The 23,820-nt window shown below is 37.7% G+C and overlaps 5 protein-coding genes across 5 annotated transcripts; 4 read left to right on the top strand and 1 right to left on the bottom strand.

Moving 5' to 3' along the window:
• Positions 1 to 5,854: 5,854 nt before the first annotated feature.
• On the bottom strand, positions 5,855 to 9,128 carry LOC125216370 (exocyst complex component EXO84A-like). Its single transcript, XM_048118061.2, has 8 exons — positions 8,924 to 9,128; positions 8,663 to 8,837; positions 8,442 to 8,539; positions 7,313 to 8,354; positions 6,735 to 7,238; positions 6,485 to 6,673; positions 6,274 to 6,410; positions 5,855 to 6,194 (listed from the first exon to the last, which is right to left on the bottom strand). The coding sequence occupies exons 2-8, from the start codon at positions 8,798 to 8,800 to the stop codon at positions 6,032 to 6,034; spliced, it is 2,271 nt and encodes a 756-aa protein (XP_047974018.1). The 5' UTR covers positions 8,801 to 8,837; positions 8,924 to 9,128; the 3' UTR covers positions 5,855 to 6,031.
• A 1,570-nt stretch (positions 9,129 to 10,698) lies between these two features.
• LOC125212887 (glutathione S-transferase U17-like) lies at positions 10,699 to 11,831 on the top strand. Its single transcript, XM_048113173.2, has 2 exons — positions 10,699 to 11,271; positions 11,354 to 11,831. Exons 1-2 carry the CDS (start codon positions 10,954 to 10,956, stop codon positions 11,726 to 11,728), a joined length of 693 nt encoding a protein of 230 aa, XP_047969130.1. The 5' UTR covers positions 10,699 to 10,953; the 3' UTR covers positions 11,729 to 11,831.
• Positions 11,832 to 11,964: 133 nt separating this feature from the next.
• LOC125216883 (glutathione S-transferase U17-like) lies at positions 11,965 to 13,268 on the top strand. Its single transcript, XM_048118665.2, has 2 exons — positions 11,965 to 12,793; positions 12,879 to 13,268. Exons 1-2 carry the CDS (start codon positions 12,458 to 12,460, stop codon positions 13,242 to 13,244), a joined length of 702 nt encoding a protein of 233 aa, XP_047974622.1. The 5' UTR covers positions 11,965 to 12,457; the 3' UTR covers positions 13,245 to 13,268.
• A 4,516-nt stretch (positions 13,269 to 17,784) lies between these two features.
• On the top strand, positions 17,785 to 21,530 carry LOC125210620 (protein PTST homolog 2, chloroplastic-like). The gene is made up of 8 exons (XM_048110160.2): positions 17,785 to 18,552; positions 18,888 to 19,057; positions 19,222 to 19,389; positions 19,508 to 19,725; positions 20,009 to 20,151; positions 20,227 to 20,374; positions 21,103 to 21,171; positions 21,238 to 21,530. Exons 1-8 carry the CDS (start codon positions 18,035 to 18,037, stop codon positions 21,331 to 21,333), a joined length of 1,530 nt encoding a protein of 509 aa, XP_047966117.1. The 5' UTR covers positions 17,785 to 18,034; the 3' UTR covers positions 21,334 to 21,530.
• Positions 21,531 to 21,657: 127 nt separating this feature from the next.
• LOC125210549 (uncharacterized) lies at positions 21,658 to 23,194 on the top strand. Its single transcript, XM_048110091.2, has 2 exons — positions 21,658 to 22,268; positions 22,619 to 23,194. The coding sequence occupies exons 1-2, from the start codon at positions 21,727 to 21,729 to the stop codon at positions 23,022 to 23,024; spliced, it is 948 nt and encodes a 315-aa protein (XP_047966048.1). The 5' UTR covers positions 21,658 to 21,726; the 3' UTR covers positions 23,025 to 23,194.
• The last annotated feature ends 626 nt before the right edge of the window (positions 23,195 to 23,820 follow it).

A 23,820-nucleotide genomic window follows, 5' to 3' on the forward strand; every position in this document is an offset into this window, starting at 1 on the left:
ATCCTAGAAAGTTGTACTAACTTTCCTTGTTCTCGAATTCTGATTACTTTTCCAGTTTGATTAAAAATCAAAACAAACACAAAAATTTAAAATTTAAGGAATTAGATTACTTTTCCATACAGAATCTTCACAATCAAACATGGCCTAAACATATTTTTAATATTGGTGTTCTTTTTCAGTTTCAAACTAGTCCAAATTCTATTTTTCAGTTGCCATATCATCCAATCTTAATTCAAATCCAACTTTTGTAATAAGAGCAGTCCCATTTCAATTTTGAATTCAACTCCAATTTTTGTAATAAGAACAGTGCCATTTCAATTTTCATAAATTCAAATTAAATAACTAAAATTTCATAATTTAAAATCTTAAGTTACATATAGTTTCGAATTGCATAGTTAAACTTCCTAAATTACATAGTTCCTAAATTACGTAGTTCCTAAATTACATAATCTAAATTCCTAATCTTTTTGTTGAAGAGGTTGATCATTAATTCCTGACTATCGCGCTTGACATTGATCATTATCGACTGTCCTTGTAAATCGTATTGTTATAAATCTTAATCAACATTCTATTTTCGATCTTTTTCAAAGCCGGAATTCGATTGTGCATGTAGTGATGATGCAGGTGTGGGGGCACTTGCCTATGGGACCTTCCCTTTCGCCTAAATTTTTGTCGTCTTTTGGCCCACAGGACAAGGGCCGAACAACGACATTTTACCAAAAATTTTCACCATAGGAGGATCCAAGTAGAGTGCATAGCCAATAATGTATGCTCAATGTATACACAAAGAGTAAAAAATAACAATCACCAAGACCTCATCTTTAAAAAAATAGCAAAGAAAGCTATTAGATTCGTTCAATGTTATACCACACTAGTGTCATTAGTTTCCTAATGTAAGGAAATTTGTGAACTAACATTGCAATCTTTCACGATTAGGTAGACAAGACCTATCTTGATTTTGAAATGTTGCTTTACTTTTGCAAGCTACTAACTGAGTCAATAAACATGTCCACGACTATGTATACTATGTAGAAAATTATACTTGTTTGCTTATTATACATTTGAATATTTGAAAAACATTTTATAAATGCATAATAAGCAAATACAATGTGATAAAATTAAGCGGTTCTAATCGTGCAAATTGCTCGAAACATGTTTTCCTTTATATCAGTCTGAACATAACAATCCCTTTCTTAGGTTGGATTCTATTACAAAATGACCAAGAAAAGAAAAGGGAAGGAGAATGGGAAGTGATGTGAATCCTTGCACATAGACCATGTATATGTTCCCCAAAACTTGTCGTTGAATGCTAAAATCAAAGGCACAAAAGTTAACCCATAAAAAGTTCAACATAAAAGGATGAATAAGTTAAGAGATGAAGAAGTGTAATGAATGAGAATCTCTTTGGGAATTTGAACCTTCTTCACAATTATGAAGAATACTTTTAACTACTTTCACTGAAGCGTTTGACCTATAATGGCTCCACTTAAAACTAGCAAGCACACATTTACTAATGCAAAAACAATCACTTAAGCAATCAGACTGATATTGGAACTGATACAATCTTCGACTAAAGTCCATTTGGTTCCTAAACATATGATCATTTTACGAATTTGGCCCAGAACATTTACTTTTTTATTTTTGAATCCAGAACAAAAAAAAAAACGACCAGAAATGGTCTTTTTGGACAGCACTGTCACAAACTAACCGTCAACACTAATTAACTAATTTTGACCTAATTTGAATACTAATATATTATTAATTAAAGACTAAAGACCATTATGGTCCTAAATGTTTGATCATTTTACCAATTTGGTCTAGAAAATTAATATTAGGGGTTATGTACGTGGTTGAGAGATAAATAAATATTTTATTAAAAAGTTGATTGGATTAGGTTGGGTGAGGGTCAGGGTTAGGATTAGGGATGTTAATTTAACCCCTCGTGGATCGGCTAGAATAGCCCTAAAAATTAGCGGGCTAGGATTGTAATTTCACAACCCATATACAAAATGGGTTGAACGCGGGTTAAACGGGTTGTCCTAAATGGGTTGTGGGCCAGCCCAACGGGTTGTAGTTTTTAGTTAAAAAATACTAAGTTTTAGGATTTATCTGTACTTTTGGATTTCATGTACTGCAATTCACTTAGTCTTCTTCAATCTACATTCACACCTTTCCACTTAGTTCCACACTACCAACTTTCAAGTTCCATCTCGATCCATTCTTCCGGCGTCCCAACATCTGTTATCGTCGGCTTATCACTGCCAAAACCCATCAAGACTAAATTTCGAATTAACACATTAAAAAGTGTTTTAACAGTGATTTTTATAAGATATGGTTTTTAATTTTCATAAAGGATTAGTTATACTAATGCCAAAATAATTACACGGACCCAAACTTTAATTCAAATTGATTGCTTTAATTTTGATTTATGATTGTGTTGACCAAGATGAAAGTCGCATCTCCGACTAATATTGAAGATCATGAATATTTAAGATTTTATGTGATTCTAAAACTAAGAAGAAACTATCAAAAATTAAAAAAAATAAATTACAAGATATTCTTTTTTATAGCTTTTTGTCCCGAATAGCCCTATGGTTTAGCCCGAACCCCTGTGGATTAAGGTTAGGTTTGAAAATTTACCACCTGAATAGCCCGCACCCAGAGTAAGAATTTTCATGTTTATGTTTTTTAATGAAATATGATTAATGTAAGGTTGCAGGGTTTAAATATGATTTAAAATTTAAGTACTATTTTATTTTCTTATTCCCACATGATAGTATTATATTCACATAACACAAAATAGTGTAGAAGATGGCATAAGTGATCCAAGACTATTGGTAACTCGGGAATAGAAACATATCAAACTAACCATTTTAAACCAAAGGGCGTAAAATAAATACTAATAGTTCATATTCAAATAATTTCAATAGAGTAAAATGCTTATACACGTCTATCTTTCCTTCAAATCTGAAAATTTCCTTGTGAAAGCAGCCCTTATATACATACACATAATGTGGGAGAGAGAAAGGAAATAAGGTATTGAATCCTCAACCAAAGACACTATTAGATGTGTGGATATATTGGAGAGAGAGTTTGGAAGAAAAGGGTGGAAATGAGTGATCCTCCTATTAAGCATTCCCCTCTATCTTTGGGAAACAATCATGGAGCCAAGAATTTAGTTGAGGATACCATTGAGTCCTAATTCTTTGACTTGAGAATATTACATAACAACATGCACGTTCCTTCATTTTGGCAAAAACACAAACATTCCTTTCTCTGTGGTTCATCATTACATGGAGGAAAACACGTCGCCTCGACGTGACAGGTACAACCGGGTTAGCGCATTGGAGGTGGAAGATGAAGCTCATCCAATTGCAACCTCGGAGCTTAGAACCTTGTACCGCGATCTCCACTTGCATATGCAATCTGCATTCAGTGTCATAGATTGGGATCGCATATTAATGACAGCCTTAGCCACAATCTCATTAGTACTAGTTGTCTTTGCATTCTTTCCATATCTACAAACCCAGATTGAGATGGACCAGCAATTCCAGCATCTCTTTGTCCTAAATTCTTTGACAATTTCGGATTTTCAGGCTGCCCCGGATCGGGTGACAGGGAAATGTGATGTTAAGTTCAACATCAGCAATCTTGGTGAAAGAAGCCTCTACCACGAGACGTCTGTCATGTCGATTTTCATGGACCACGAGCTGCTGTGGGTGTCGAGGACGGGTGATTTCTTTATAGAAGTTGGTGATCACAAGTTGTTTAATGTGACCATAAACACCACGACGGTCTCTGTCCCTGCCTCCTTCGTCCCAACGGCTCTCATGGAGAGTCGCTCGTTTCATAAACCTCTTAGGTTTAAGCTCAAGTACGATGGGATGGTTCGGGAGGGCGTGTCTGCGTTGTACGAGGAGAGGACTCATGTGTATGTGATTTGCGGTTGGGTTGAGATGCAGTTCATCAATGAAACCACCCTTAGGGGAGGGCCAGCAAATTGCTCTTTAGATGCAAATTTGGATTGATTTCTATAAAATGGATTAGGCCATGAAGAATTAAGCAACAAAACAACTGGTGTATGTATGTTTCCGGATACTTTTATTCAACAACATTTTTTACAATGATCAACGTTACTTTATGAATCTTCTCTGTTGGGGTAACAGATTTTTTATTAATAGAACATCGCTCAAACATATACTCCATCCGTTCTGCGGTAAGGAGTTATATCTTTTCGGCACGCGATTTAAAAAAATATGTTAAGAGAGTTAAAGTAAATGAATAAGAAATGAAAGAGCTAGAGAGACAAAGAGAATAAAGTAAGTGAGAAAAAATGTGTTGACTTTACTAAAGAGGATGACTAATTACTGTGAAACGTACCAAAATGACTCCACTACTATGGAATGGAGGTTGTACTATACTTACTATCCCCTCCGTTCCATAGTAATAGAGACATTTCATTTTGCGCACTCATGTTGAAAAAATAATTATAAATAGTTAAAGTCGAGAAAAAGTAAAGTAAGAGAGAGAATATTGTAGATAAGACTCTTCTTTACATTATTCTCTCTATTACTTTTCACTTTCTCCACTTTAACTATTTAATATTCCCTCCGTCCCAGTTTTATAGACACATTTTGTCATAAAAGTCCATCCCACATTTTTTTAAAAACGAGTACAGAAAATGAAATGCCTCTATTACTTGTGAACGGAGGGAGTAGTATATTATAATCGGGAACTAAATCTTGAAGAATTCTCATCATAGCCTACAAACAAGAGGATGAAAACAAGAAAAATTACTTAATCGTCATTCATCATCTACACTTATTCATCAAGACAAACTAACCAACATATAGGTTCAAAGAAACAACCAAATCAGGCATAAAATTCTACAGAAACAGACAGCTACACTGATACATGAATTTAAGAATAAATCCTTATAAATACGTAAAAAAAAAAAAAAAAAAAAAAAAACTCAAAATCGTATGGCATTATACACTCAACTATTTAAACTGGCATACAGTGTTAGGAAAGGAATGAAGATCAGAATTATCCAAGAAAAGGAAACAGAATAAGATCAGTATAAGTTGATTTTATTAATTTCCTACAATACGCAAAACCATACCATGTACACAATATATAAAACTCTAGTGTAGTAGTATCAATGAATATACATAACACAATGAATATATAATACCAAATATAATCGATACCCCATTCAAGATGGTATGAGAGCGGGGGTAGGGACTTCCATCGACTGCTGACTGGCTCGACGATCGCTGACTTCTTAATTGTCGGCAAGACGTTTGATAGAGGTCAGTTCCTACAGACTTCAATTTCGACCTTTTTCTACTTTTATCTAAGTCTATTTTGCATATTTCTTACAAATCACCTCAAAATATTTAGTATGAGATGACATCCCAACTAACGACTGGCGAGATGAAGTCAGCGGCCCGCTGGAAGTTAACCAAGGAGTCCAAAAGAGATTTAGCAACCGGCTGGATCAGTGTCAGCAATCTTCTGAGTTAGTGTGGTTGGTGCAGTTTGCCCTATTTCGTTCCAAGAATTACCTTTTTTAGCCAAGAATGTTGTCGTGTTGAAGAAAATGCAATGGAGTCTATATAATGCACCATTGACGGGAGCCAGACTTAGATTTGAGAATTGATTCTCCAAGATATTCACCATTCCATTCCACAATCATTCATTACTTGGAGATTGGAGCAAGGCAAGTAAAGAAGATCGAAAGACTTCAAGATTCATCCTTTAGGTTTTATCTTTGCTGTGTTTAATGTTTTTCATACTTGATAATGGGTCTTGTTACCTCGTCTATGGATAATAGTTTATTGAATTCTATGGATTGGAGAGTAACTCTTTATGTTTATTTTATACCTATTTTGACATCCTCCTACTACTGCAGACATCTTGAATGTGTATTCAAACTAGATTATAGTAGCAAACAAACTAAGTGGTGGATATGTAACCAGGTTTCAGATGTCCTAAGTTTTTAAACTCCGACCTAAATCTTGAGCTGATGCTATTGACTTCCATGAGAATGGACGGATGAAACAGATCTTGCTGACATGGATGCTGTCGGACTAGCGATATCGTGGTCCGGGTTATCGAAATTGGCTTGTCCCAGCAACATTTTTATCGCGATTTGAGCAACATCAGCAAACCATTCGTCTTCGGGCAGCACACTGCAAAATCAACCAAGTTTAGAACCATAATACTATATTTGATGTTGGACAAGATGTTGGTGATTAAACTGTAGTGTACCTATATGGATCAATGTTGTTTGCCTTAACTGCTTCAATAGCTCTGGCAATAACGTTCTTCATCACTTGATGCAGATTCCGGGATAAGTAGCGCCCTTGAGACGCAAAAAGTATCACAAACTCCATATCCAAATAGAACTGCACAAGAATACAAATTCATTGATGCTGGTGTGTTTGAATTTTAATGACTGGAAATTAGATGAAGATGAGACCTGTTGAAGCCCCAGAGGTCCCAGCGGTCTCTGCGCTCCTTCGATCTCGTCCCAAAAGTTTTGATCCTCAGAAAACCAGAGGATCACAGTCTCTGTTAGCCTCATCAACAGAATAGTTGCAAACCTCTCTCTCCCCACAAATACATCAGATGCAATGCTGCCTAGCCTTGTCAGCTTAGCAAACAGTTCCTGAACAAGTGTTTGTAAAAATATTGTCCGAAATTGTTTATTAACTCTACTTATTGCTCACCTGATATATAGGAGATGGAAACCATTCAGGCTCCTCCTTGTTTTCGTCTAGGATTAAGTACATCTCGGCACTCAAATGAACGCCTCCATCTTCGGTGACTATAAGCTCCAGAGCATGCTGGCGGCAGAAGCTATCTCTCAGTTGTTCAACCGAGCGTTGTAGCCTTTTCTTCACCTCCCTTTGCTCGGGAGGACGGTTTTTCCTGTCAGGGTCCCTCTGTTGTGGGTCATCACCTCTGATGGTGGAACACAACTTGATGGTCGCACGAGGGAGAAGCTCGTCAGCCAGCAACACTGCATTAGCCAGCAAAGCTACCTGTTGAGTTTCAGTTTCTGCCATTCCAACTATTCTTCTTCCACTGCCCTCCAAGTTGTCAGCATCCATGGAACTAGGCAATGCATTTACGAGCAAGCTGACATACGAGTTGAACGACTGCAGCACGCCTTCCAGAGCTTGCTCGGATAAATGCAAGATCTCAAGAGAGCCAATATCTTCACAAAGCTCCTAAACCAAGATTCAGTTCTACTTCAAACTAGCATCTTAAATATAAAGACAATAGGAATTTGTGTTATCATCACCTGAATCATTGTATGGAACCTGTGTGCAGTGTTAGAAAGCTTCTGGTGAGATGCAACAATGCTAGCCGAAGCACTTCCCCAAGAACGGCCAGCTATCGGAGAATGACAGAGCGACCAATCTTCAGAAGCAGCAAGTGCAGCTGTACACAGATCGATCTTTTTCAACGTAGTAGTGAGGGCCTGCTCCAAGAAGGGCTTGAAAAAATTCAGAACAGTCGGCCAAAGAGCCAATCCGCGGTCCTCTAGCAGCAACGAGTGCCCCAAGCAGATGTGGATGCACTCAGCAACAATCCTTAGACAACCAGACGCTGCTGGAGTCGCCACAACATTCCTCTTGATAAGCTGTGCAAAAGCCAGTGTCTGATTAACTGCCCAAGTCACAAGCTCAGATGTAAAAGCCGGCTCATCATCAAATATAGTTAAGGAATCATTGGATGCCTGAGCAATTGTGGAGAAAACAAGGTGTGCAAGTGCAGTAGTGTATGCAGGTCCATATGTAGTGCTAGATGGCTGTAGGGACTGCATATTTCTGTGCAGCTTCTGCTGGTGAGACTTAAGCAGCAAAGTATGCGCTCGAGGGCCATCACCTATCTTTTTCATCGCCTGAACTGCTGAACGAAGCTCGAAGCCATTGGTAGAGGCCTGGCAGGTAGCATCAGCTAGTTGATCAGCTAATTTCTGCCTGCTTACCATAATAGAGTGCTGTAGAGATAATATGGCTTTGGTAGTCATTGATTTAGTCTCCTTAGCCTCCTCAGCTAGAACCTCTCCTTCGTCTAGTATTGCCAGAGCCTCATCGATTCGCCTCTCAGCCAGTAAGACCTCAATCTTCTCCATAAACTGTGACAGCCACTTGTCATACTTTGGAGGCTCTGTCTCTTCGAACTCTAAATCTGCAGCCTCTCTAGCATGATCAGTTCCGTCTGGCAAGGACTCAATCCGAACTCCATCAGCTATCCCGTGGATGATGTTTGCTCGCGTAGACAACAGGTTTTTCAAGGAAACAAGCTCCCCTTCAAGATCAGAGATCTCTCTTGATGTCCTGAAAAATATAATATAGCAAAAGATAATGAACATCATCAGAAATAGAGGTGAATTTTTGAAATGTTTGGAACGATCAGATAGATGCCTTATAAAAGATGCATAATTGGCATAGACACTTTTCCGCATTTCTTCTGCAGAAGCCTTCTTCAACCTATCTAGGTGCATGCACAATTGCCTAATTTCCTGCTCCAAATGCACCAAATTCAGTCAGATTTGCAGGATTCACACATTGAATTTGATCCAAAAATAAAAATTAATTTACGAAATTATACGAAATAAACTAACGATCCTAAAAATACGATTGACCTTTTCGGTGGTGCCGCCGCTGTTGCTGTGGAAGTAGGATTGAGGATCGAAAGTGTTGGATTTGAAGACTTTGAGCTTGTCGCTCAGTGTCATCTCCGCGTCGAAATCTATGGATCCTTGCATCGTCGAGAACGCCATCACTTGCTGTTTCGGTATTTTAAAATCACCTCTCTATCTGCGATCAAATTCACGAATAAGATCCAAAATTATGATAGTAATAGAAAATGAAAGAGAGAGGGAAAGACGACGATCGAGACGTACGTGGGATGAATTTCAGTGCGCGACGAGATCGATCGTAAATGATAATGCGATCAGATTTCGAATGCCATGCGATTTGCAATAATAAGCTGCTTTGAGAATTTCCTTCACTACTTTCACATTGTTATTAGAAAAATAATAACGAATTAATTCTCAATAAAGACTGTTAATTTATTGTTTCTAATTTTTCCGACCATAATTATTTAGATGAAAAAAATTAAATTACGATTTTATTCTTCTGTAATCAATAATTTGATTTTAAATTTTATTTTACAAACTTGTAATCTGACAAAAAATTATTTCAATATTTATGTTCTTTATGATCATTCAGCTGTAACAAGTAAACTAAGGGTGTCTCCGGCGGCGCCCCTCCCACTCGCCCTTCCCATGCTACGTCAGCACTAGCCCCTCCCATTCCACTGCCACATCACTCGCCCTTCCCACTGCACTAGCCCTTCCCACTCGCCCTTCCCACAATTAAATTAAAATGCACGGAATTAAAATTCGACACAAATACGAACGGGAAATACGAATATTTCAAAAAAAAAAAAAAAACATACATCGTTCGAAAAAAAAAATTACATAGTAGATAGAAAAAAAAAATTAAAATTAAAATGTCGGACGTCCGAGTGGGACGGGCGACCTTCGCCACAGTGGCGCCCGTCCCACTCGCCCGTCGACGGGAGGGGCGAGCCCATCGCAGGGGCACTCGGGACGGGCGTGGGCACCCTTCCCGCCCACTATGGCGCCCGTCAGGTCGCCCGTCCCCGACGGGCGAATGGGAAGGGCGCCGTAGGAGACACCCTAACTAAAAAAATATGCCTAGTACAAATTCGTAATTGAATCGTTATGAACCGAGTAGCTGGCTCTACTTTTAAATAATGTGTTTATTGGGAATCTAATTATTGGATTATAATATGTTGATCCATCCTACCTCTCGTCTCGTCCGTATGGGACGTCCGTCGCATAGTCGTCACCAACGGAATGACCTGTTCGCCGGTCGGACGTCCGCTATTGTGGATGCTCTTAGTCTTTGACATACAATAAATTTTTTGAAACGGCATAGTTTTCAATTAAACTCTTACTCATTTTATTATCATACTTTGCTCTCTTTTACGTCTGTTATCTTTTTCCTTTCTCCTACTTTATTTTATAACTCATTCAAAATAATTTATTAATCTTCGTGTGCAAAAGAAGTGTCCAAAGTTATTGACTTACAGTAGATTAAGTGTCATAAGTTGACTTGACACGGATTTTAAGAAATGTAATTGACAGAAAAAGTTATTGAAATATAAGTTCTACTTTTATATTTTAATTTTAAAATAAAAAGTAAGTAGGATGAGTTAATGGAATGTGGATCCGTTATTAAAATAATAAAAAATAAATGAGAGATTTATTTAATCGTGTTTACGAGTGTTGTTATCGGATAGCTTCTCCGTCTTTCCTCCACGTCAGATGGGTGCATTTGATTCGAATAATGAGCCTTGTAAACTTATAAGGTACGTAGCTGGTTTGGATGGAAATTTTTTGGTTGAACTTGAAGTGAATCAAATCGGTGGAAACATGAAAATGACAACACCATTAACTAGTTCTTTCAAAGAAAAGTCCACAGTAGATGACTAATTAAATTAGGTGGTGTGGCCTGAAATAATTAGTCCAATAAAGCAAGCTCTTTTATCTTTTTCTTGAGTTGGGATAACACATAGTCAAAGAAATTTGTTAATCTACGTGTTTCTTCATCCAAGCAACACAGTTGATTATTTATCAACCAAATCCAAAAGAACATAATTTGTCATTCTTGATAAGATCCAATCTTGGGATTCCCAATAGCAGTCTCTACCACATGCTCATAAAAATGGCTTCACCATAAATATTTAGTTTTGAATGAAAAGAAAAGTCTACCAGAAATTACTAGTTCAAAGTGTGGAGCTGAATGCTTCTTTTCTCCATCCCCATATTTATTTTAGAGAGGTGAAAAGAGATAACTTGATTACTTCCAAGTCAAACAAATTGCTCAGAGTTTCACTTCATCCATGGCAAACAAAGGTGTGAAGCTCTTAGGAGCAGGTCAGAGTCCATTTGTGAACAGGGTTGTCTTGGCGCTCGAGATGAAATCCGTTGACTATGAGTTAGTCGAAATGAACCGACATGAAAAACCTGAGCTCCTTCTCAAAAGCAATCCTATTCACAAGAAAATCCCAGTGCTCATTCATGGTGATAGCTCAATCTGTGAGTCTCTCATCATTATTCAATATATTGATGATGCATGGTCTCATGCCCCTTCCATTCTTCCTACCGATCCCTATGACCGTGCCACAGCTCGATTCTGGGCTACTTTTGTTGATGACAAGGTACAGTTTTCCTCTTCCTTTCTTCAGCTTCACACAAAGATAAGAATTTAAAAAATTGAAATAGTTGAAATGGTTTGGCTAGTTGGTTCCATTACTCGGACAAATTTGGGGGGGCGAAGGAGAGGAGGCTAACGCGTTGGCTTTTGAAAAAGCAATGGAAGCATTTGTGTTGTTGGAGGAGGCATTCATCAGCTGCAGCAAAGGCAAAGCTTTCTTTGGTGGAGATGATGTAGGTTACCTTGATATCGCACTAGGGAGTTTTATTGGATCTATAAGGGTGATTGAGATGATGAATGGTAGTACTAAAATCCTCAACGAAGCCAAAACTCCTCGTCTGGCCGGATGGGCCGAGAGGCTTTACTCTGACAGCCTTGTTAAGGATGTTATGCTTGATCCTCATGAACTTCTAGAAGCTCACACGAAGATTCAGGCCATGTCAAAAGCTGCTTCTCATTGAAAATATTCTTCTCATTTTCTGTTTTTGTGTTTTACTATCAATGTTGTTATTTTGGAAAGATTATTTTATCTTTCTTTCTTATCATAATAGTATCTTTTTTCTAGTGAATTTGTTTATAGTTGTTGTGACAAAATAGAGCAATTGTGTAATCGAGACAAACAGAAACGTAAAGAGACAAAGATTTACGTGGTTCACCAACGTTGTGTTGGCTACGTCCATGGACAGGAAATGAGAACAGATTGTATTAGATTGTGTTTTCAGATTATAGAGTTATGTGTCCTACTTCTATATAAATAGGCACACGAGACAGGCTAGGCCCAATATAACAATTAGGACCCAAAACATATTCATAGCATAGCGTCGGGCGAGACCCCCATTTGGCTATCGGCAAACAGTAGTACATATTCAAGGCATACTAACAATAGCAATGGGGCTTTTTAAGGATAGGATAGTTCAGTTCTAGATTTGTTTTATAAAAATTAGCAGAAAATAATTTTCTAATTAGAACAGTTTATCTGTATTTATAGGTAACCATATAGGGCTGCTGAAATCTTAGCCAAACTTACTAGTGGCTAGACTTGAGATTATGCTAATCAATGATCTAGAAAATATAATTAATTTGCAGAACAAAAAGTCTAATCTACTAACAAATATTCTACAGTATGTATACATGGTGTCATTTCAAGATGAGATATCTTTTTAGACAATCAAACATAACATTCTTGATCAATGATGAGCAGAGAAACAAGTGGAGTTGAGCTACTTGGAGCATGGGCAAGCCCATACTCAATCAGAGTGCAGATAGCTCTAAATCTCAAGTCGATCCCTTACGAATTCACTGAAGAGAAATTCTACACGACCAACAAAAGCGCACGCCTCCTTGAGGCCAACCCGATCCACAAGAAAATACCAGTTCTGATCCATGATGGAAAGCCTATATCCGAGTCTCTCATCATTCTTCAATACATTGATGAAGCATGGCCTTCCAATGGCCCATCCATCCTTCCCTCCGACCCCTATGATCGCGCAATGGCACGTTTTTGGGCAGCATATGTTGATGAGAAGGTCTAGTTTTATTTGCTCAATTATTTCAACTTATATAAAGATATAATATGTATATTCCCTTTGACAACATGGGTTGGTTTTGCAGTGGTTTCCGGCATTCAAGGAGCTGGAGAAGGCATCAGGAGATGAGGAAAGAGGCGCTATTGTTGAGAGGATACATGAAGGAGCAGTATTGTTGGAGGAGAGCTTTGTGAAATGCTGCAGATTGAAGGCTTATTTTGGTGGAGACAGCCTTGGTTACATTGATATTGTGTTGGGAAGCTACTTGGGATTTATTAAATTAACAGAATCTGCAACTGGTATTAAGATTTTTGAGGAAATGAGGACTCCTGGATTAGCAAGATGGGCTCAGAGGCTCTCTTCACATGAAGCAGCTAAGGATGTTTTGCCAGATGCTCAAAAGCTTTTCCACTTTTACATGATGGTTCAAGAGTCTCAGAAGATTGAATAAATATATGTTTTTGTTTTTAGAGAATATGATGTGTTTATCAGTGAATGGAATGATAGCAATAATAGTATCCCATTTTAAAATGATTTCTAAATAAGTGTTCCATTATTATTGCATAAAATCATGTCTCAAATAACAAAGTTGATAGATATTCTCAACTCTCAAGAGGAACTTGAATTTATTTACAAAATTGCCTAGTTCAATTAATCTTGAGTATTAAAAATGAGGTTCAATTCAAGTTGTAATTACTTAATTATAACTACTAGGAAGTTTTGATTAATTAACAAATACTGAAGATCTTAAACATGGTCAATAGTCATATGGGTATTGGGAAATATAGATCCTGCATGGTCGCTTAATAGTAATCCTATAATCAATTACTGTGATAAATTTAATTCAAGTTGGGCTCAATTCAGATAATTAAACTTTTTAGGAGATTTAGTCCCAATCATCAATGTGATCCCCAATCTAGTCCATCACCCACCCATATAAATAATGAGATAACTTGTGTTCCATATTTAAAGTGTCGCCAAATTTTGATTTTGCGTACCAACTTTAAAATCTACTTATAAATAATTATATTATTAATTCTAATTTTGCGGCAGTAATATAACTTGATGATTTATTTATGTAGTATTATCGAACGTTAATCAAAACAATGTCATATTTTAGGCAATGAAATAATATTATACTAAAATAAAAGAGAAATTTTACTATGATTAATATTAAGATATATTAGAGCCAAAATTTAGATTGGTTGTAAAATCAAAACAAATCAATAGTTTGATAATTTAGATAAATTTTACTATGATTAATATTAAGATATATTAGAGCCAAAATTTAGATTGGTTGTAAAATCAAAATAAATCAATAGTTTGATAATTTAGATGTGGATTTAAAAGTTGATGTGTGAAAACTAGAATTAAACGAAAATTTAGAAACTTACAACTACCCTAAATAATGATTTAGCAATGAATATTACCCCGGAAATCCAATACACAACACATATATTCACGCTTATTTGTTTGTGCTCTCTTGATTTTTGTCTTCTGAATTTCCACCCTAACTATTAGCTTGTAGTTGTAATTTATTGCGCACACAATATTCAAGCTACATTAAGGATTAGGTTAGAAGATTAGAATTTCTAATTGTTGTGGTAGATAGAGTAAAGAAAGTTACTCCCTCCGTCCCAAGGTATTAGACCAACTTTCCTTTTTGGGATGTCCCAACATATTAGACTTATTTCCTTTTTTAGCAAAAAGCATCTATCTTATTTTATTCTCCACCTACTTTTTCCTCTCTTCTCTCCCCTACTTTTTCCCTCTCTCATACTTTACTCTCTCCACTTTAACTATTTAAATATCAATTCCTTAAATCATGTGCCCAAAAGAAGCGAGTCTAATACTCCGGGACGGAGGGAGTATAAGATAACTAGCACACTACTCAGAGAGAAAATTATGCAAACAACTTCAAAACTCTAAGATCATGCTTATATATTGAAATTTATCTAACATGTTATTGTTTTTATATGGGTTTTAGATAGATTTAACTATATGAAATCTTGAATTAATTTTAGGGCATCCACAATGGGACGCGCTAAGCGACGCCCTATGCACCGCCACGTCAGCATTTTTATTTTCCTCCTATTCCACCTGCAGTGGGGCGGACTATAGCCCGCCCTAAGCAACGCCCTAAGCATGTTTCTATTATTTGAATATTTAAATACTTCAAAATTTGGAAAACTAACTTCATTTCATTAAAATTCAAACATTACAATACGAAATAAAAAACTACAATTTCTCAACGGCGGCGGTTGCGGGTCCAAACTTCTTCAATCATGTCGGTCATGAGCTGAGTATGGTCTTGTTGGTTGCGCATTGAGGCCTGTCGCTATAGAACCACACCGAAGCCAGTCGGTAATCCTCGAGTGACTAGCGAGGTCGCCGTGCTGGAGCTAGATCCGGCTTCATCATCCACCCAATTGGTGACATGGCCACGTTCTTGTTCGACTATCATGTTATGCATGATGATGCACACATACATGACGTCGGCGATGACGTCCTTGTACCAGAAACGCGCCGGACCTTTCACGATTGCCCACCGCGATTGGAGCACCCCAAAAGCCCGCTCCACATCCTTCCGCGCGGACTCCTGCTTTGCCGCAAACAAGACTCTCCTCTCACCAATTGGGCAGCTGATCGTCTTCAAAAAAACAGGCCACCTAGGGTATATGCCATTGGCCAAGTAGTACCCCATATGATGTGTGCGACCGTTGGCAGTGAACTGAATGGTCGGACCGCGACCCCTGCACTGATCGGCGAATAGAGTGGACGAGTTGAGGATGTTAATGTCGTTGTTCGACCCGACTACACCAAAGTAGGCATGCCAGATCCAGAGGCGGTGGTCAGCGACGGCTTCTAGGATCATCGTCGGGTGGCTGCCCTTGTAGCCGCTAGTAAATTGGCCTCTCCAGGCCGTCGGGCAGTTCTTCCACTGCCAGTGCATATAGTCGATGCTCCCTAGCATCCCAGGGAAGCCGTGCACCGTCTCATGCATCCGCATCAGGCTCTGGCAATCGTCAGCAGTCGGGCGTCGCAAATATGTGTCGCCAAAAGCCTCCACAACTAACTTACAAAAAGTCTTGAGACATCCGCGACCAGTTGTATCCCCGACGTGAAGGTACTCGTCGAACATATCCGCTGTTGTGCCGTAGGCCAACTGGCGGATCGCAACCGTGCACTTTTGCAACGGCGTAAGTCCGGGTCTACCGATCCCGTCTTCCCGATACTGGAAGTACTCATCACGGCCCTCCAACGTGTGTACAATGCGGAGAAAAAGATCTCGGCTCATTCTAAAACGGCGGTGAAAAACATTCGGGCCCCACCTTGGATTCTCGACAAAATAATCTGCGAACAGACGTTCGTGCGCTACGTTGTGCTCGCGGGGGACAAACGTCCGACGTCGTATCGGGCGAGGGACCCGCGCCTCCGCCGCCGCCTGCTCCCGCTGCATTTGTGCCAAGCATTCCGCCTTGGCTTCATTAACGGCATCGAACAAGGCTCGAGTCAAGGCCCGTCTGCAGCCATCCGATGTACTCAAATCGTAGTCGTCGGGATTCATTTTTGAGTCGATGAGAGAGAATAATTGATGAGAAATTGAAGAGATGTGAAATTGGAGTGTGTGAAATGGTAGTGAATAGTAGAGTTTAAATAAGAAATTTTTTTTGAAAAAATTCTAAAAAAAAATTAGAAACGCGCGCCCATCGTCCACGTCGTCCACAGTGGCGGACGATGCGACGGACGATGGGTATCCTCCGCGCATCATCCGCGGACGATCTATCGGGCGCGGACGATGGTTAACCCATCGTCTGCCCCATTGCGGATGCCCTTATATACTCCCTCCCGTCAAATTTGGCACCATTTGATTCGGCACGAGTTTTAAGAAATGTAATAGAAAGTGGGTTGAAAAAGTTGGTGGTATTACTTTTAAAATAAAATGTAAGTGGGAATGAGTTAGTGGAATGTGAGGTTCATTTCTAAAAATGGTAAAAGAGAAATGTAACAAATTTTAGGGACAGGCGAAAAAGAAAATAGGTGACACATTTTAAGGGACAGAGAGAGTATAATCTTATGAATTTCTTCTAGTGAAATCCTGCATTGAATCCAAAATTAAAAAAAAAAAGAAAAAGAACAAAAATAAAATGAACCATCCAACTAAATTATCGCATTCATATTCTACTATAAAATTAAGAGGAAACATCTTTTTTGGTCCACGAACTTTGCCAAAGTATCATTTTAGGTCCGTGAACTTTGAAAATATCATTTTAGGTCCATCAACTATGGGTTAATATCATTTGGAGTACTTTTTAACTATTTCCAAGTTTTTTAGACAAAAATACCCTTGATACCTTAAAGGGTATATATTTTTAATAAATTTATCCTATACTCATATTTTTTATAAATATCTTTACTATATATTTTTGATGAATTTTTAAAATATAATTTGACCTTCAATATTATCACTTAATTTTGTAATTAAGTGACATGCAAGAAAAGATCCTTATTAAAATTTTTATTATTAAAGAAAAGTTCTTTATTCAATTTTAAAATTCTTTAATATAACAAGAAGCAATTTTACTTGCATGTCACATAATTAAGTGATAATATTGAAGGTCAAATTATATTTAGAAAATTCGTCAAAAATATATTGTAAAAATATTTATAAAAAATATGAGTATATGATAAGTTTATTAAAAATATATATCCTTTAAGGTATCGAGGGTATTTTCGTCTAGAAAAACTCAAAAATAGTAAAAAAGTACTTCAAATGATATTAACCCATAGTTAATGGACCTAAAATGATATTTTCAAAGTTCACGGACCTAAAATGATACTTTGGCAAAGTTCGTGGACTAAAAAAGATTTTCCCTCTAAAATTAATATATAAATGAGTTTTACCATTTTACTTCTTTCCCATTTTCCCATAAAATCAAACAATTTCTAAAACTCATTTCAAATCGGAGATAGATGGTGGATGGAGGGAATAGTAATTTCGGGGTGGATTCAAAGGGGATAACAATGAAGTTATTAAATGGCTAACATAATTAGTAGAATTAATGATACTCCTATATGGCAGTGAAGTGAGATACTCAAAATCGCATCAACACAGAAGTACGAATTAAGCAACAGCAGAACACTTCAGTTAACGGTGCTCACGTTTTTCCACGCTGCATTCTTCTTCGCTTTCTTCTTCAATTCAACCAACGGCTAACTGTTCGACGAAATGCCTGAACGATGCTAGCTCTCACAGCTCACGCCCAAATCCCAACCTCAAACATCTGCGTCGCTTGCTTCAACTCTCGTCTCTCCCCCGCCCTCATTTTCGTGTCCAACTCCAACAAATTCCTGAACTTCAGTTTCCAGTTGAACGAAGAGAGGCGGGCGCTCAAATCAGGGATTAATCTCGACAGGTCTTGGTGCTGCGGGTCCCACCAGGGTGACAGGGACGTGGAATTGGAGGCGGAGATAATGAATTTCATGGCGAAGTCCGAGAAACCTTCTATGTTCCCGACGAAGGAGGAGTTGGTGAGAGCTGGGAGATTCGATTTGGTGAGAGCTATAAACAAGAGAGGCGGGTGGTATTCTCTTGGTTGGGACGACAAAAATGTGGAGGAAACAACCGATTCTGATATTGCGGAGTTCCACAGGAGAATTGAGAGTTGTAAACAGAGTACTTCCTCGAGTTTCTTTGATGATGGTATCGTAAACCCTAGTTCGCAGCTCCCTGGTTCATCCTTATTGGAAACATCACAGTCAGATTTCTTTCTCTCTTCTTTCTTTTGTTTCCTGTGAATTTCTAGATAATGTGTTATTTTGTCCTTTTCTATTTTCTCAAATGTTATTGTTTTCTTTGCATATCCGTCTATTATCTGTAGATTTTCTACTTTCAGTAACATTAATTGAAAAAACATTACAAAAAGAAAGAAAGTTCTCGTTATCCGTTATTTAATGCTATAAAGAAGGAAGCTAAAACATTATTGGGAAAATGATAATACCTGCTTATACTGTACTTGCCATTTCTGGAGCTTAGTAAGTTAGTTCTCTGGATATATCAATTATAGACATGTTTCTTTTTTCTGTGGTGTAGGCAGCTTGCTGCTGATGTAGACTCTGGGATTGATGGAATATTGAGTAGATTGGAGAAGCAGAGGAACAGTGATTACCCGGGTATCAAGTTAGGGAAAGATGGGTATGAAGCTCAAACCAAAAGTGAAGATGAGGGAAATGACAGGCATTCTGATAACCCCTTAGGTTTCAGTAAGTTTTTTCTTGATGATATGCAATACGTTTATTTGGGTAGCCCAAGGAATTTATTCGACTGTTGTGGCTTTGCTGTGTTAGAAGAATTAGGTTTTATCTTGTTTATGGTTCTTACAATTGCAATTTAAAGTGTGGGATTTGGCGCTTCTAAATTTGTAAAGGTGGGACCGATCATGAAGAAAACATCAGACCAAGGCCTGCTTACCATTCCAAGGGCACGGCTCCGGCTTCGGCTTCATCTGCTGACAACATTAGTCATTATACTGAACCAGAAACTTGGAGAAGTTGGCTGAATAGACGAGCAGGGTTCCCACTTACTGAGTTTGAAGGTGCTTTAATGTTCCTCCCTTTTTAGGCAAAAGTGCTTAAAATGTTAGTTTTTTTTTAATCAGTGTATTTTTATGGTTCCAGTTTTCTCATATTGGTGTTTGAACCCTTAATATGCAGCTGCAGAGATTTCATTTGAAAAAAATCCTGTTGATACTAATAAAGAGAGCTATCATGATGGAATAACTGTAACCACTAAGGAATATGCTGAAGACATGGATGAACACAAAGAGATCAATTATAATGACATACAAACTCGTCTTCGGGATCTAGAATCTGAGCTCACAACAGCTCTTCGCTCCATTAGATCTGGACGGGAAGATAGTATTTCGAAAGAGGTGCTGTAACTTTAACTTTTGTCGTTTATTTGATGTTTCATCCATATGAGTTACTGAATTGTGTTAATTAATGAACTAGAAGCAATGTCATCTTAAGTGATAAGTCGAGTTTTGTATATTTTGTACACCATAGTATTTATCATAATTAGAATAATTTGAAGAACGTAAGTTTGCCCCTCAGACCCAAATTACAGAGAAAAACATTTCCAAGTTCCAACTCCTTAATTATATCTGCAAAAAGGTTTTTGGATTTCATTTTCATCAATGCACCTTTCTTTTCTAGGTAACTGGAGGTTCTACCGATTTGCAGTCTCTTTCTGATGCTGTGGAGTTCCAAGAGAATGAAGTCATGAGTGCGAAACAGCAACTAAGGTCACTAAGAGCAAAGCTGGCTGTAGTAGAGGGGAAAATGACATTAGCGAGAATGTACGACACTCGTATATTTGATAGTATATAGCTGCAACTAGCCAACTAGCTTATATATCAATCTGTTTTTCACAGTGAAGCACAAAAGATAATAGAAGTGAAGAAGAGACGGATAGGTGATGCTCGTAGGTCTTTGCAACTTCTTCGAACAACCTCCATAGTATGGCCTAATTCAGCCTCTGAGGTATCCTTAGTAGGCTCTTTTGATGGCTGGACAACTCAGGTTAGATATTTTTAATAAGTTGAAAGCTCTGTTGAGTAACTTGAGTTTAAACTTTCATCCTATCACTATCGTATGCTTTTTGATTCCAATATAATTCTTTTGGTTCCTCATGTCATGCAAACTGTAATTGGGCTGGCTGCCAAGCAATATTTTTTTTTGCTCTAGCTTGCTTAATACTGTTATTGGGTCTTACAAAAATGAGATCCTAAGCTTGATGTTGAACACTTCCATATGTGGGTAATTCCATTTGCTACTATGAGATATTGAAGTAGAAGATCTAGAGAGGACATTGGATTTGTGAGAATCCATACATAACCTCGTGATGCCATAAGAAAGAATATAATGCAACCTACCTTTTGTAGTTGCAACTTACCCATATAATGTGCAAAATTCTGGCAAAATATATAATACACCTGTCACTCCGCCTCACGAATTTTTTTACCCCTGAATTCTACTAGATTCCCATGTAATGCGTTCTTTAAAACTGTGTTGACATATTTTGTTTGGTAATATTGAGACTTTGTTCGTTTACTTTTATTAGTGCTAGACTGCAAGCATGTGTTAGAATTTGTTTGTCTGGTGAATTGTTCATGAAATATAAAATAATGTCATGCATAACCATCGTTCAGAAGAATTTTTGTCAAAAGTTCCATCTGCAGCAGTTGCAATGGACTTTAGACTAGCCATTGAGGATAAGTGATGGGTGTTATGGATTTGATATGATGCAGAGAAGAATGCGGAGATCAAAGTCAGGCATATTCTCGATAACCCTGAAGCTGTATCCGGGCAGATACGAGGTAAGGGTTGTTGGAACAACTTGATTACCTTACTTGATACTTAAAATGTTTGTCATCATCTTGCAGATCAAATTCATAGTTGATGGAAAATGGAAACTCGATCCTCTGCGCCCTATCGTTAACAACAATGGACATGAGAATAACCTTTTCATTGTTACATGAATCTGTAGAGAATTTTGTGGCAGGTCTATGTAGAAAGATGCACCAAAAAACTGGTTGTTATACTGTTTGTAAGCTGTAGGAAATTCATTTCGATTCTTTCTAGTGTTTTTTTTGGTGGGGATGTATATTTATTGTGTGGCGATGCACACATTTTTTATATTCTTTTATAAGATAATCTTAGTAATGTTGCATCTTCAGTACTAGCTTGTTAAGTCAGTATTTATTTATTCATTGTAATTATTTAGGTGAAAAAGGCCAGTCCTCTTGCATTGGCGAAATAAACGATGAACATTGGATTTGTACCTCGATTAATCCCCTCAATCTTGTTTCCTGTGGCCTTGCTAATGGCTTCATTAATCAACACCCCAAATCCATTTCATTTCCTAGTCTTGAATGGCTTCTCTTTTATTCCACTCCACATCCCTTTCAGTTTCAGCAGCATCTCGTTTAAAATGCAAAAAGCTCCTAATATCAGTTCCAAGAATCAACTCCTTTACACTCCCACGTGCCGTCGCAAAACCAGAATCTCTCGTTTTATTTCCGTCTTTCCTCCATCTGGGCCGCCTCAAAATTGCTGCCACTGGAGCTCTATCGGATGATTTTATTGGAAAAGTTGAAAAGGATGAATCTTTGTGGATGTCGGAAGAGAAATGGGTGAAATTCATGTTCTGGGTTGTGTTGTTTGCGTCGGCGTCTCTTGGATTGCATGCATTGTGTGGAGATGCGAGAGCTGCAGTTGGTGCTGGTGCTGACAGCATCAGGGGTTCTGGCTTCGGCGTAAAGGTGGCTAAAGCTTTGCGGGCTTCGGGTTGGCCCGATGAAGCTGTTGTCTTCGCCCTAGCTACGCTGCCAGTGATCGAGCTCCGTGGCGCTATCCCGGTTGGTTATTGGTTGCAACTCCACCCAGTTTTCCTCACAGTCTTGTCTGTTCTTGGGTACGTATCTACAACACTATTTTATGTGGTGTGAATATTTATGTACATGATTCCATCTTGGTTGGTAATCACAATGATGTGTACATTTCACTCTGTGCCTTGCTACTCACACTTTTCTTTTCGGCCCGTCCTAAATTACTTGTCATGTTTCTACTATAAGTAAGAATCATGGTATTTAATTAAGATATTAGATTTAATTAAGCGTTCTATTAAGTGTTCTCTTCTTAAACTTAAAATGTTAATTTAGTTACACAAATTATCAATCTTAAATTTACAACCTAAAATGAAAAGTGCGAGTAGCATGAGATAGAGGAAGTATATTTTATGGAAAATCCTTATGTCAATTGCAGGAACATGGTCCCTGTCCCCTTCATCATAGTATACCTGAAGAAAGTTGCAGCTTTTCTCACTGCAAAGAACGAAGCTGCTTCTCGTTTATTGGACATGCTACTCGACAAGGCCAAACACAAGGCAGCTCCAGTGAAAGAATTCCAGTGGATTGGCTTGATGTTATTTGTAGCAGTGCCATTTCCCGGAACTGGAGCTTGGACCGGAGCCTTCATTGCATCCATACTGGACATGCCCTTTTGGCCAGCTGTTACTGCAAATCTCGTTGGCGTCATCCTAGCAGCCCTTGTCGTAAACTTACTTGTTTATCTTGGACTCAAGTATGCTGTTGTCTCTGCTATTGTTCTACTTGTCGCCTCCACCTTCATGTGGAGCATCCTCCGCGCCCTTAAAAAGTCGTTCGGATGATGCATATTATGAGGATACCATGCTTCCTACTAACAAACTTATAGTGTAAGATATATAGGTGCAGTTGTTGAAATGTACCTCAAGAAATGGTTAAATATAGATAAGCACCCCTTTATAAGTGTTAGAAATGGATTAGTTACCGGTATGTTATGATGTTTGCTCAGGACTATCAATACACTGTTGTTCTTGTTGCAATTAAATGTATATAAGGATAATCTATGTGTGTTTCAGCTTAGTTTGAAGGTTTAGGTAAGCGCTAGGCAACCACCAATCATATAAATATGGATTGTGATCTCGAAAAATATGTGATTCGAACATTCGATCTATTGGTTGGAGTGGAAGCATCTTACTGATTGAGGACACTACTTTTTGGTCTCTTAATTGCGAGTGATATTTTTATTTGTAAATATTGAGTTTTAGATCTCCCATTTCTCAGAATCTTGTATCATTTGTTAAAGAGTAAATGTCAATTTTGGTCCTAAACATATGACCAAAATACGAAATTGGTCCAAAACATTCACTTTTTGAAAATTAATCCTTTTTTTTATGGAACCGTCAAAATCTAACGGTTCCTTTATTTTTTAGTTATAACAAAAATTAGGTTAGTGAATATTTTATAAATTTTAATTGAATTTTATTTTTATTATAGGTCCAAAAATATTTTTTAAATTTTAATATTTTTTGTTATACGTATTAAAACATTTTATGAATATTAATATATTTTGATATAGGTAAAAATATATTTAATAAATTTTAATATTGAATTAGTTAGGTTAATAGGTTAGTTGAATTTATA

The sequence above is a fragment of the Salvia hispanica genome, chromosome 3, assembly GCF_029641045.1.
Source record: "Salvia hispanica isolate PSC_SH4W2 chromosome 3, Shi_PSC_v1, whole genome shotgun sequence".
In the NCBI taxonomy this organism is placed as follows: domain Eukaryota; kingdom Viridiplantae; phylum Streptophyta; class Magnoliopsida; order Lamiales; family Lamiaceae; genus Salvia; species Salvia hispanica.

Excerpts from the sequence above, each read along its gene's own strand:
- LOC125216883 (XM_048118665.2), top strand. The coding sequence starts at position 12,458 with ATGATGAGCAGAGAAACAAGTGGAGTTGAGCTACTTGGAGCATGGGCA. Across the intron at positions 12,794-12,878 it reads CAGCATATGTTGATGAGAAG|TGGTTTCCGGCATTCAAGGA; the intron begins GTCTAGTTTTAT and ends TTGGTTTTGCAG.
- LOC125210549 (XM_048110091.2), top strand. The coding sequence starts at position 21,727 with ATGGCTTCTCTTTTATTCCACTCCACATCCCTTTCAGTTTCAGCAGCA. Across the intron at positions 22,269-22,618 it reads ACAGTCTTGTCTGTTCTTGG|GAACATGGTCCCTGTCCCCT; the intron begins GTACGTATCTAC and ends TGTCAATTGCAG.
- LOC125216370 (XM_048118061.2), bottom strand. The coding sequence starts at position 8,800 with ATGGCGTTCTCGACGATGCAAGGATCCATAGATTTCGACGCGGAGATG. Across the intron at positions 8,540-8,662 it reads GCGGCGGCACCACCGAAAAG|GAAATTAGGCAATTGTGCAT; the intron begins GTCAATCGTATT and ends CATTTGGAGCAG. Across the intron at positions 8,355-8,441 it reads AATTATGCATCTTTTATAAG|GACATCAAGAGAGATCTCTG; the intron begins GCATCTATCTGA and ends TATATTTTTCAG.
- LOC125210620 (XM_048110160.2), top strand. The coding sequence starts at position 18,035 with ATGCTAGCTCTCACAGCTCACGCCCAAATCCCAACCTCAAACATCTGC. Across the intron at positions 19,058-19,221 it reads TGATAACCCCTTAGGTTTCA|GTGGGACCGATCATGAAGAA; the intron begins GTAAGTTTTTTC and ends AAATTTGTAAAG. Across the intron at positions 21,172-21,237 it reads TGTATCCGGGCAGATACGAG|ATCAAATTCATAGTTGATGG; the intron begins GTAAGGGTTGTT and ends ATCATCTTGCAG.
- LOC125212887 (XM_048113173.2), top strand. The coding sequence starts at position 10,954 with ATGGCAAACAAAGGTGTGAAGCTCTTAGGAGCAGGTCAGAGTCCATTT. Across the intron at positions 11,272-11,353 it reads CTACTTTTGTTGATGACAAG|TTGGTTCCATTACTCGGACA; the intron begins GTACAGTTTTCC and ends TGGTTTGGCTAG.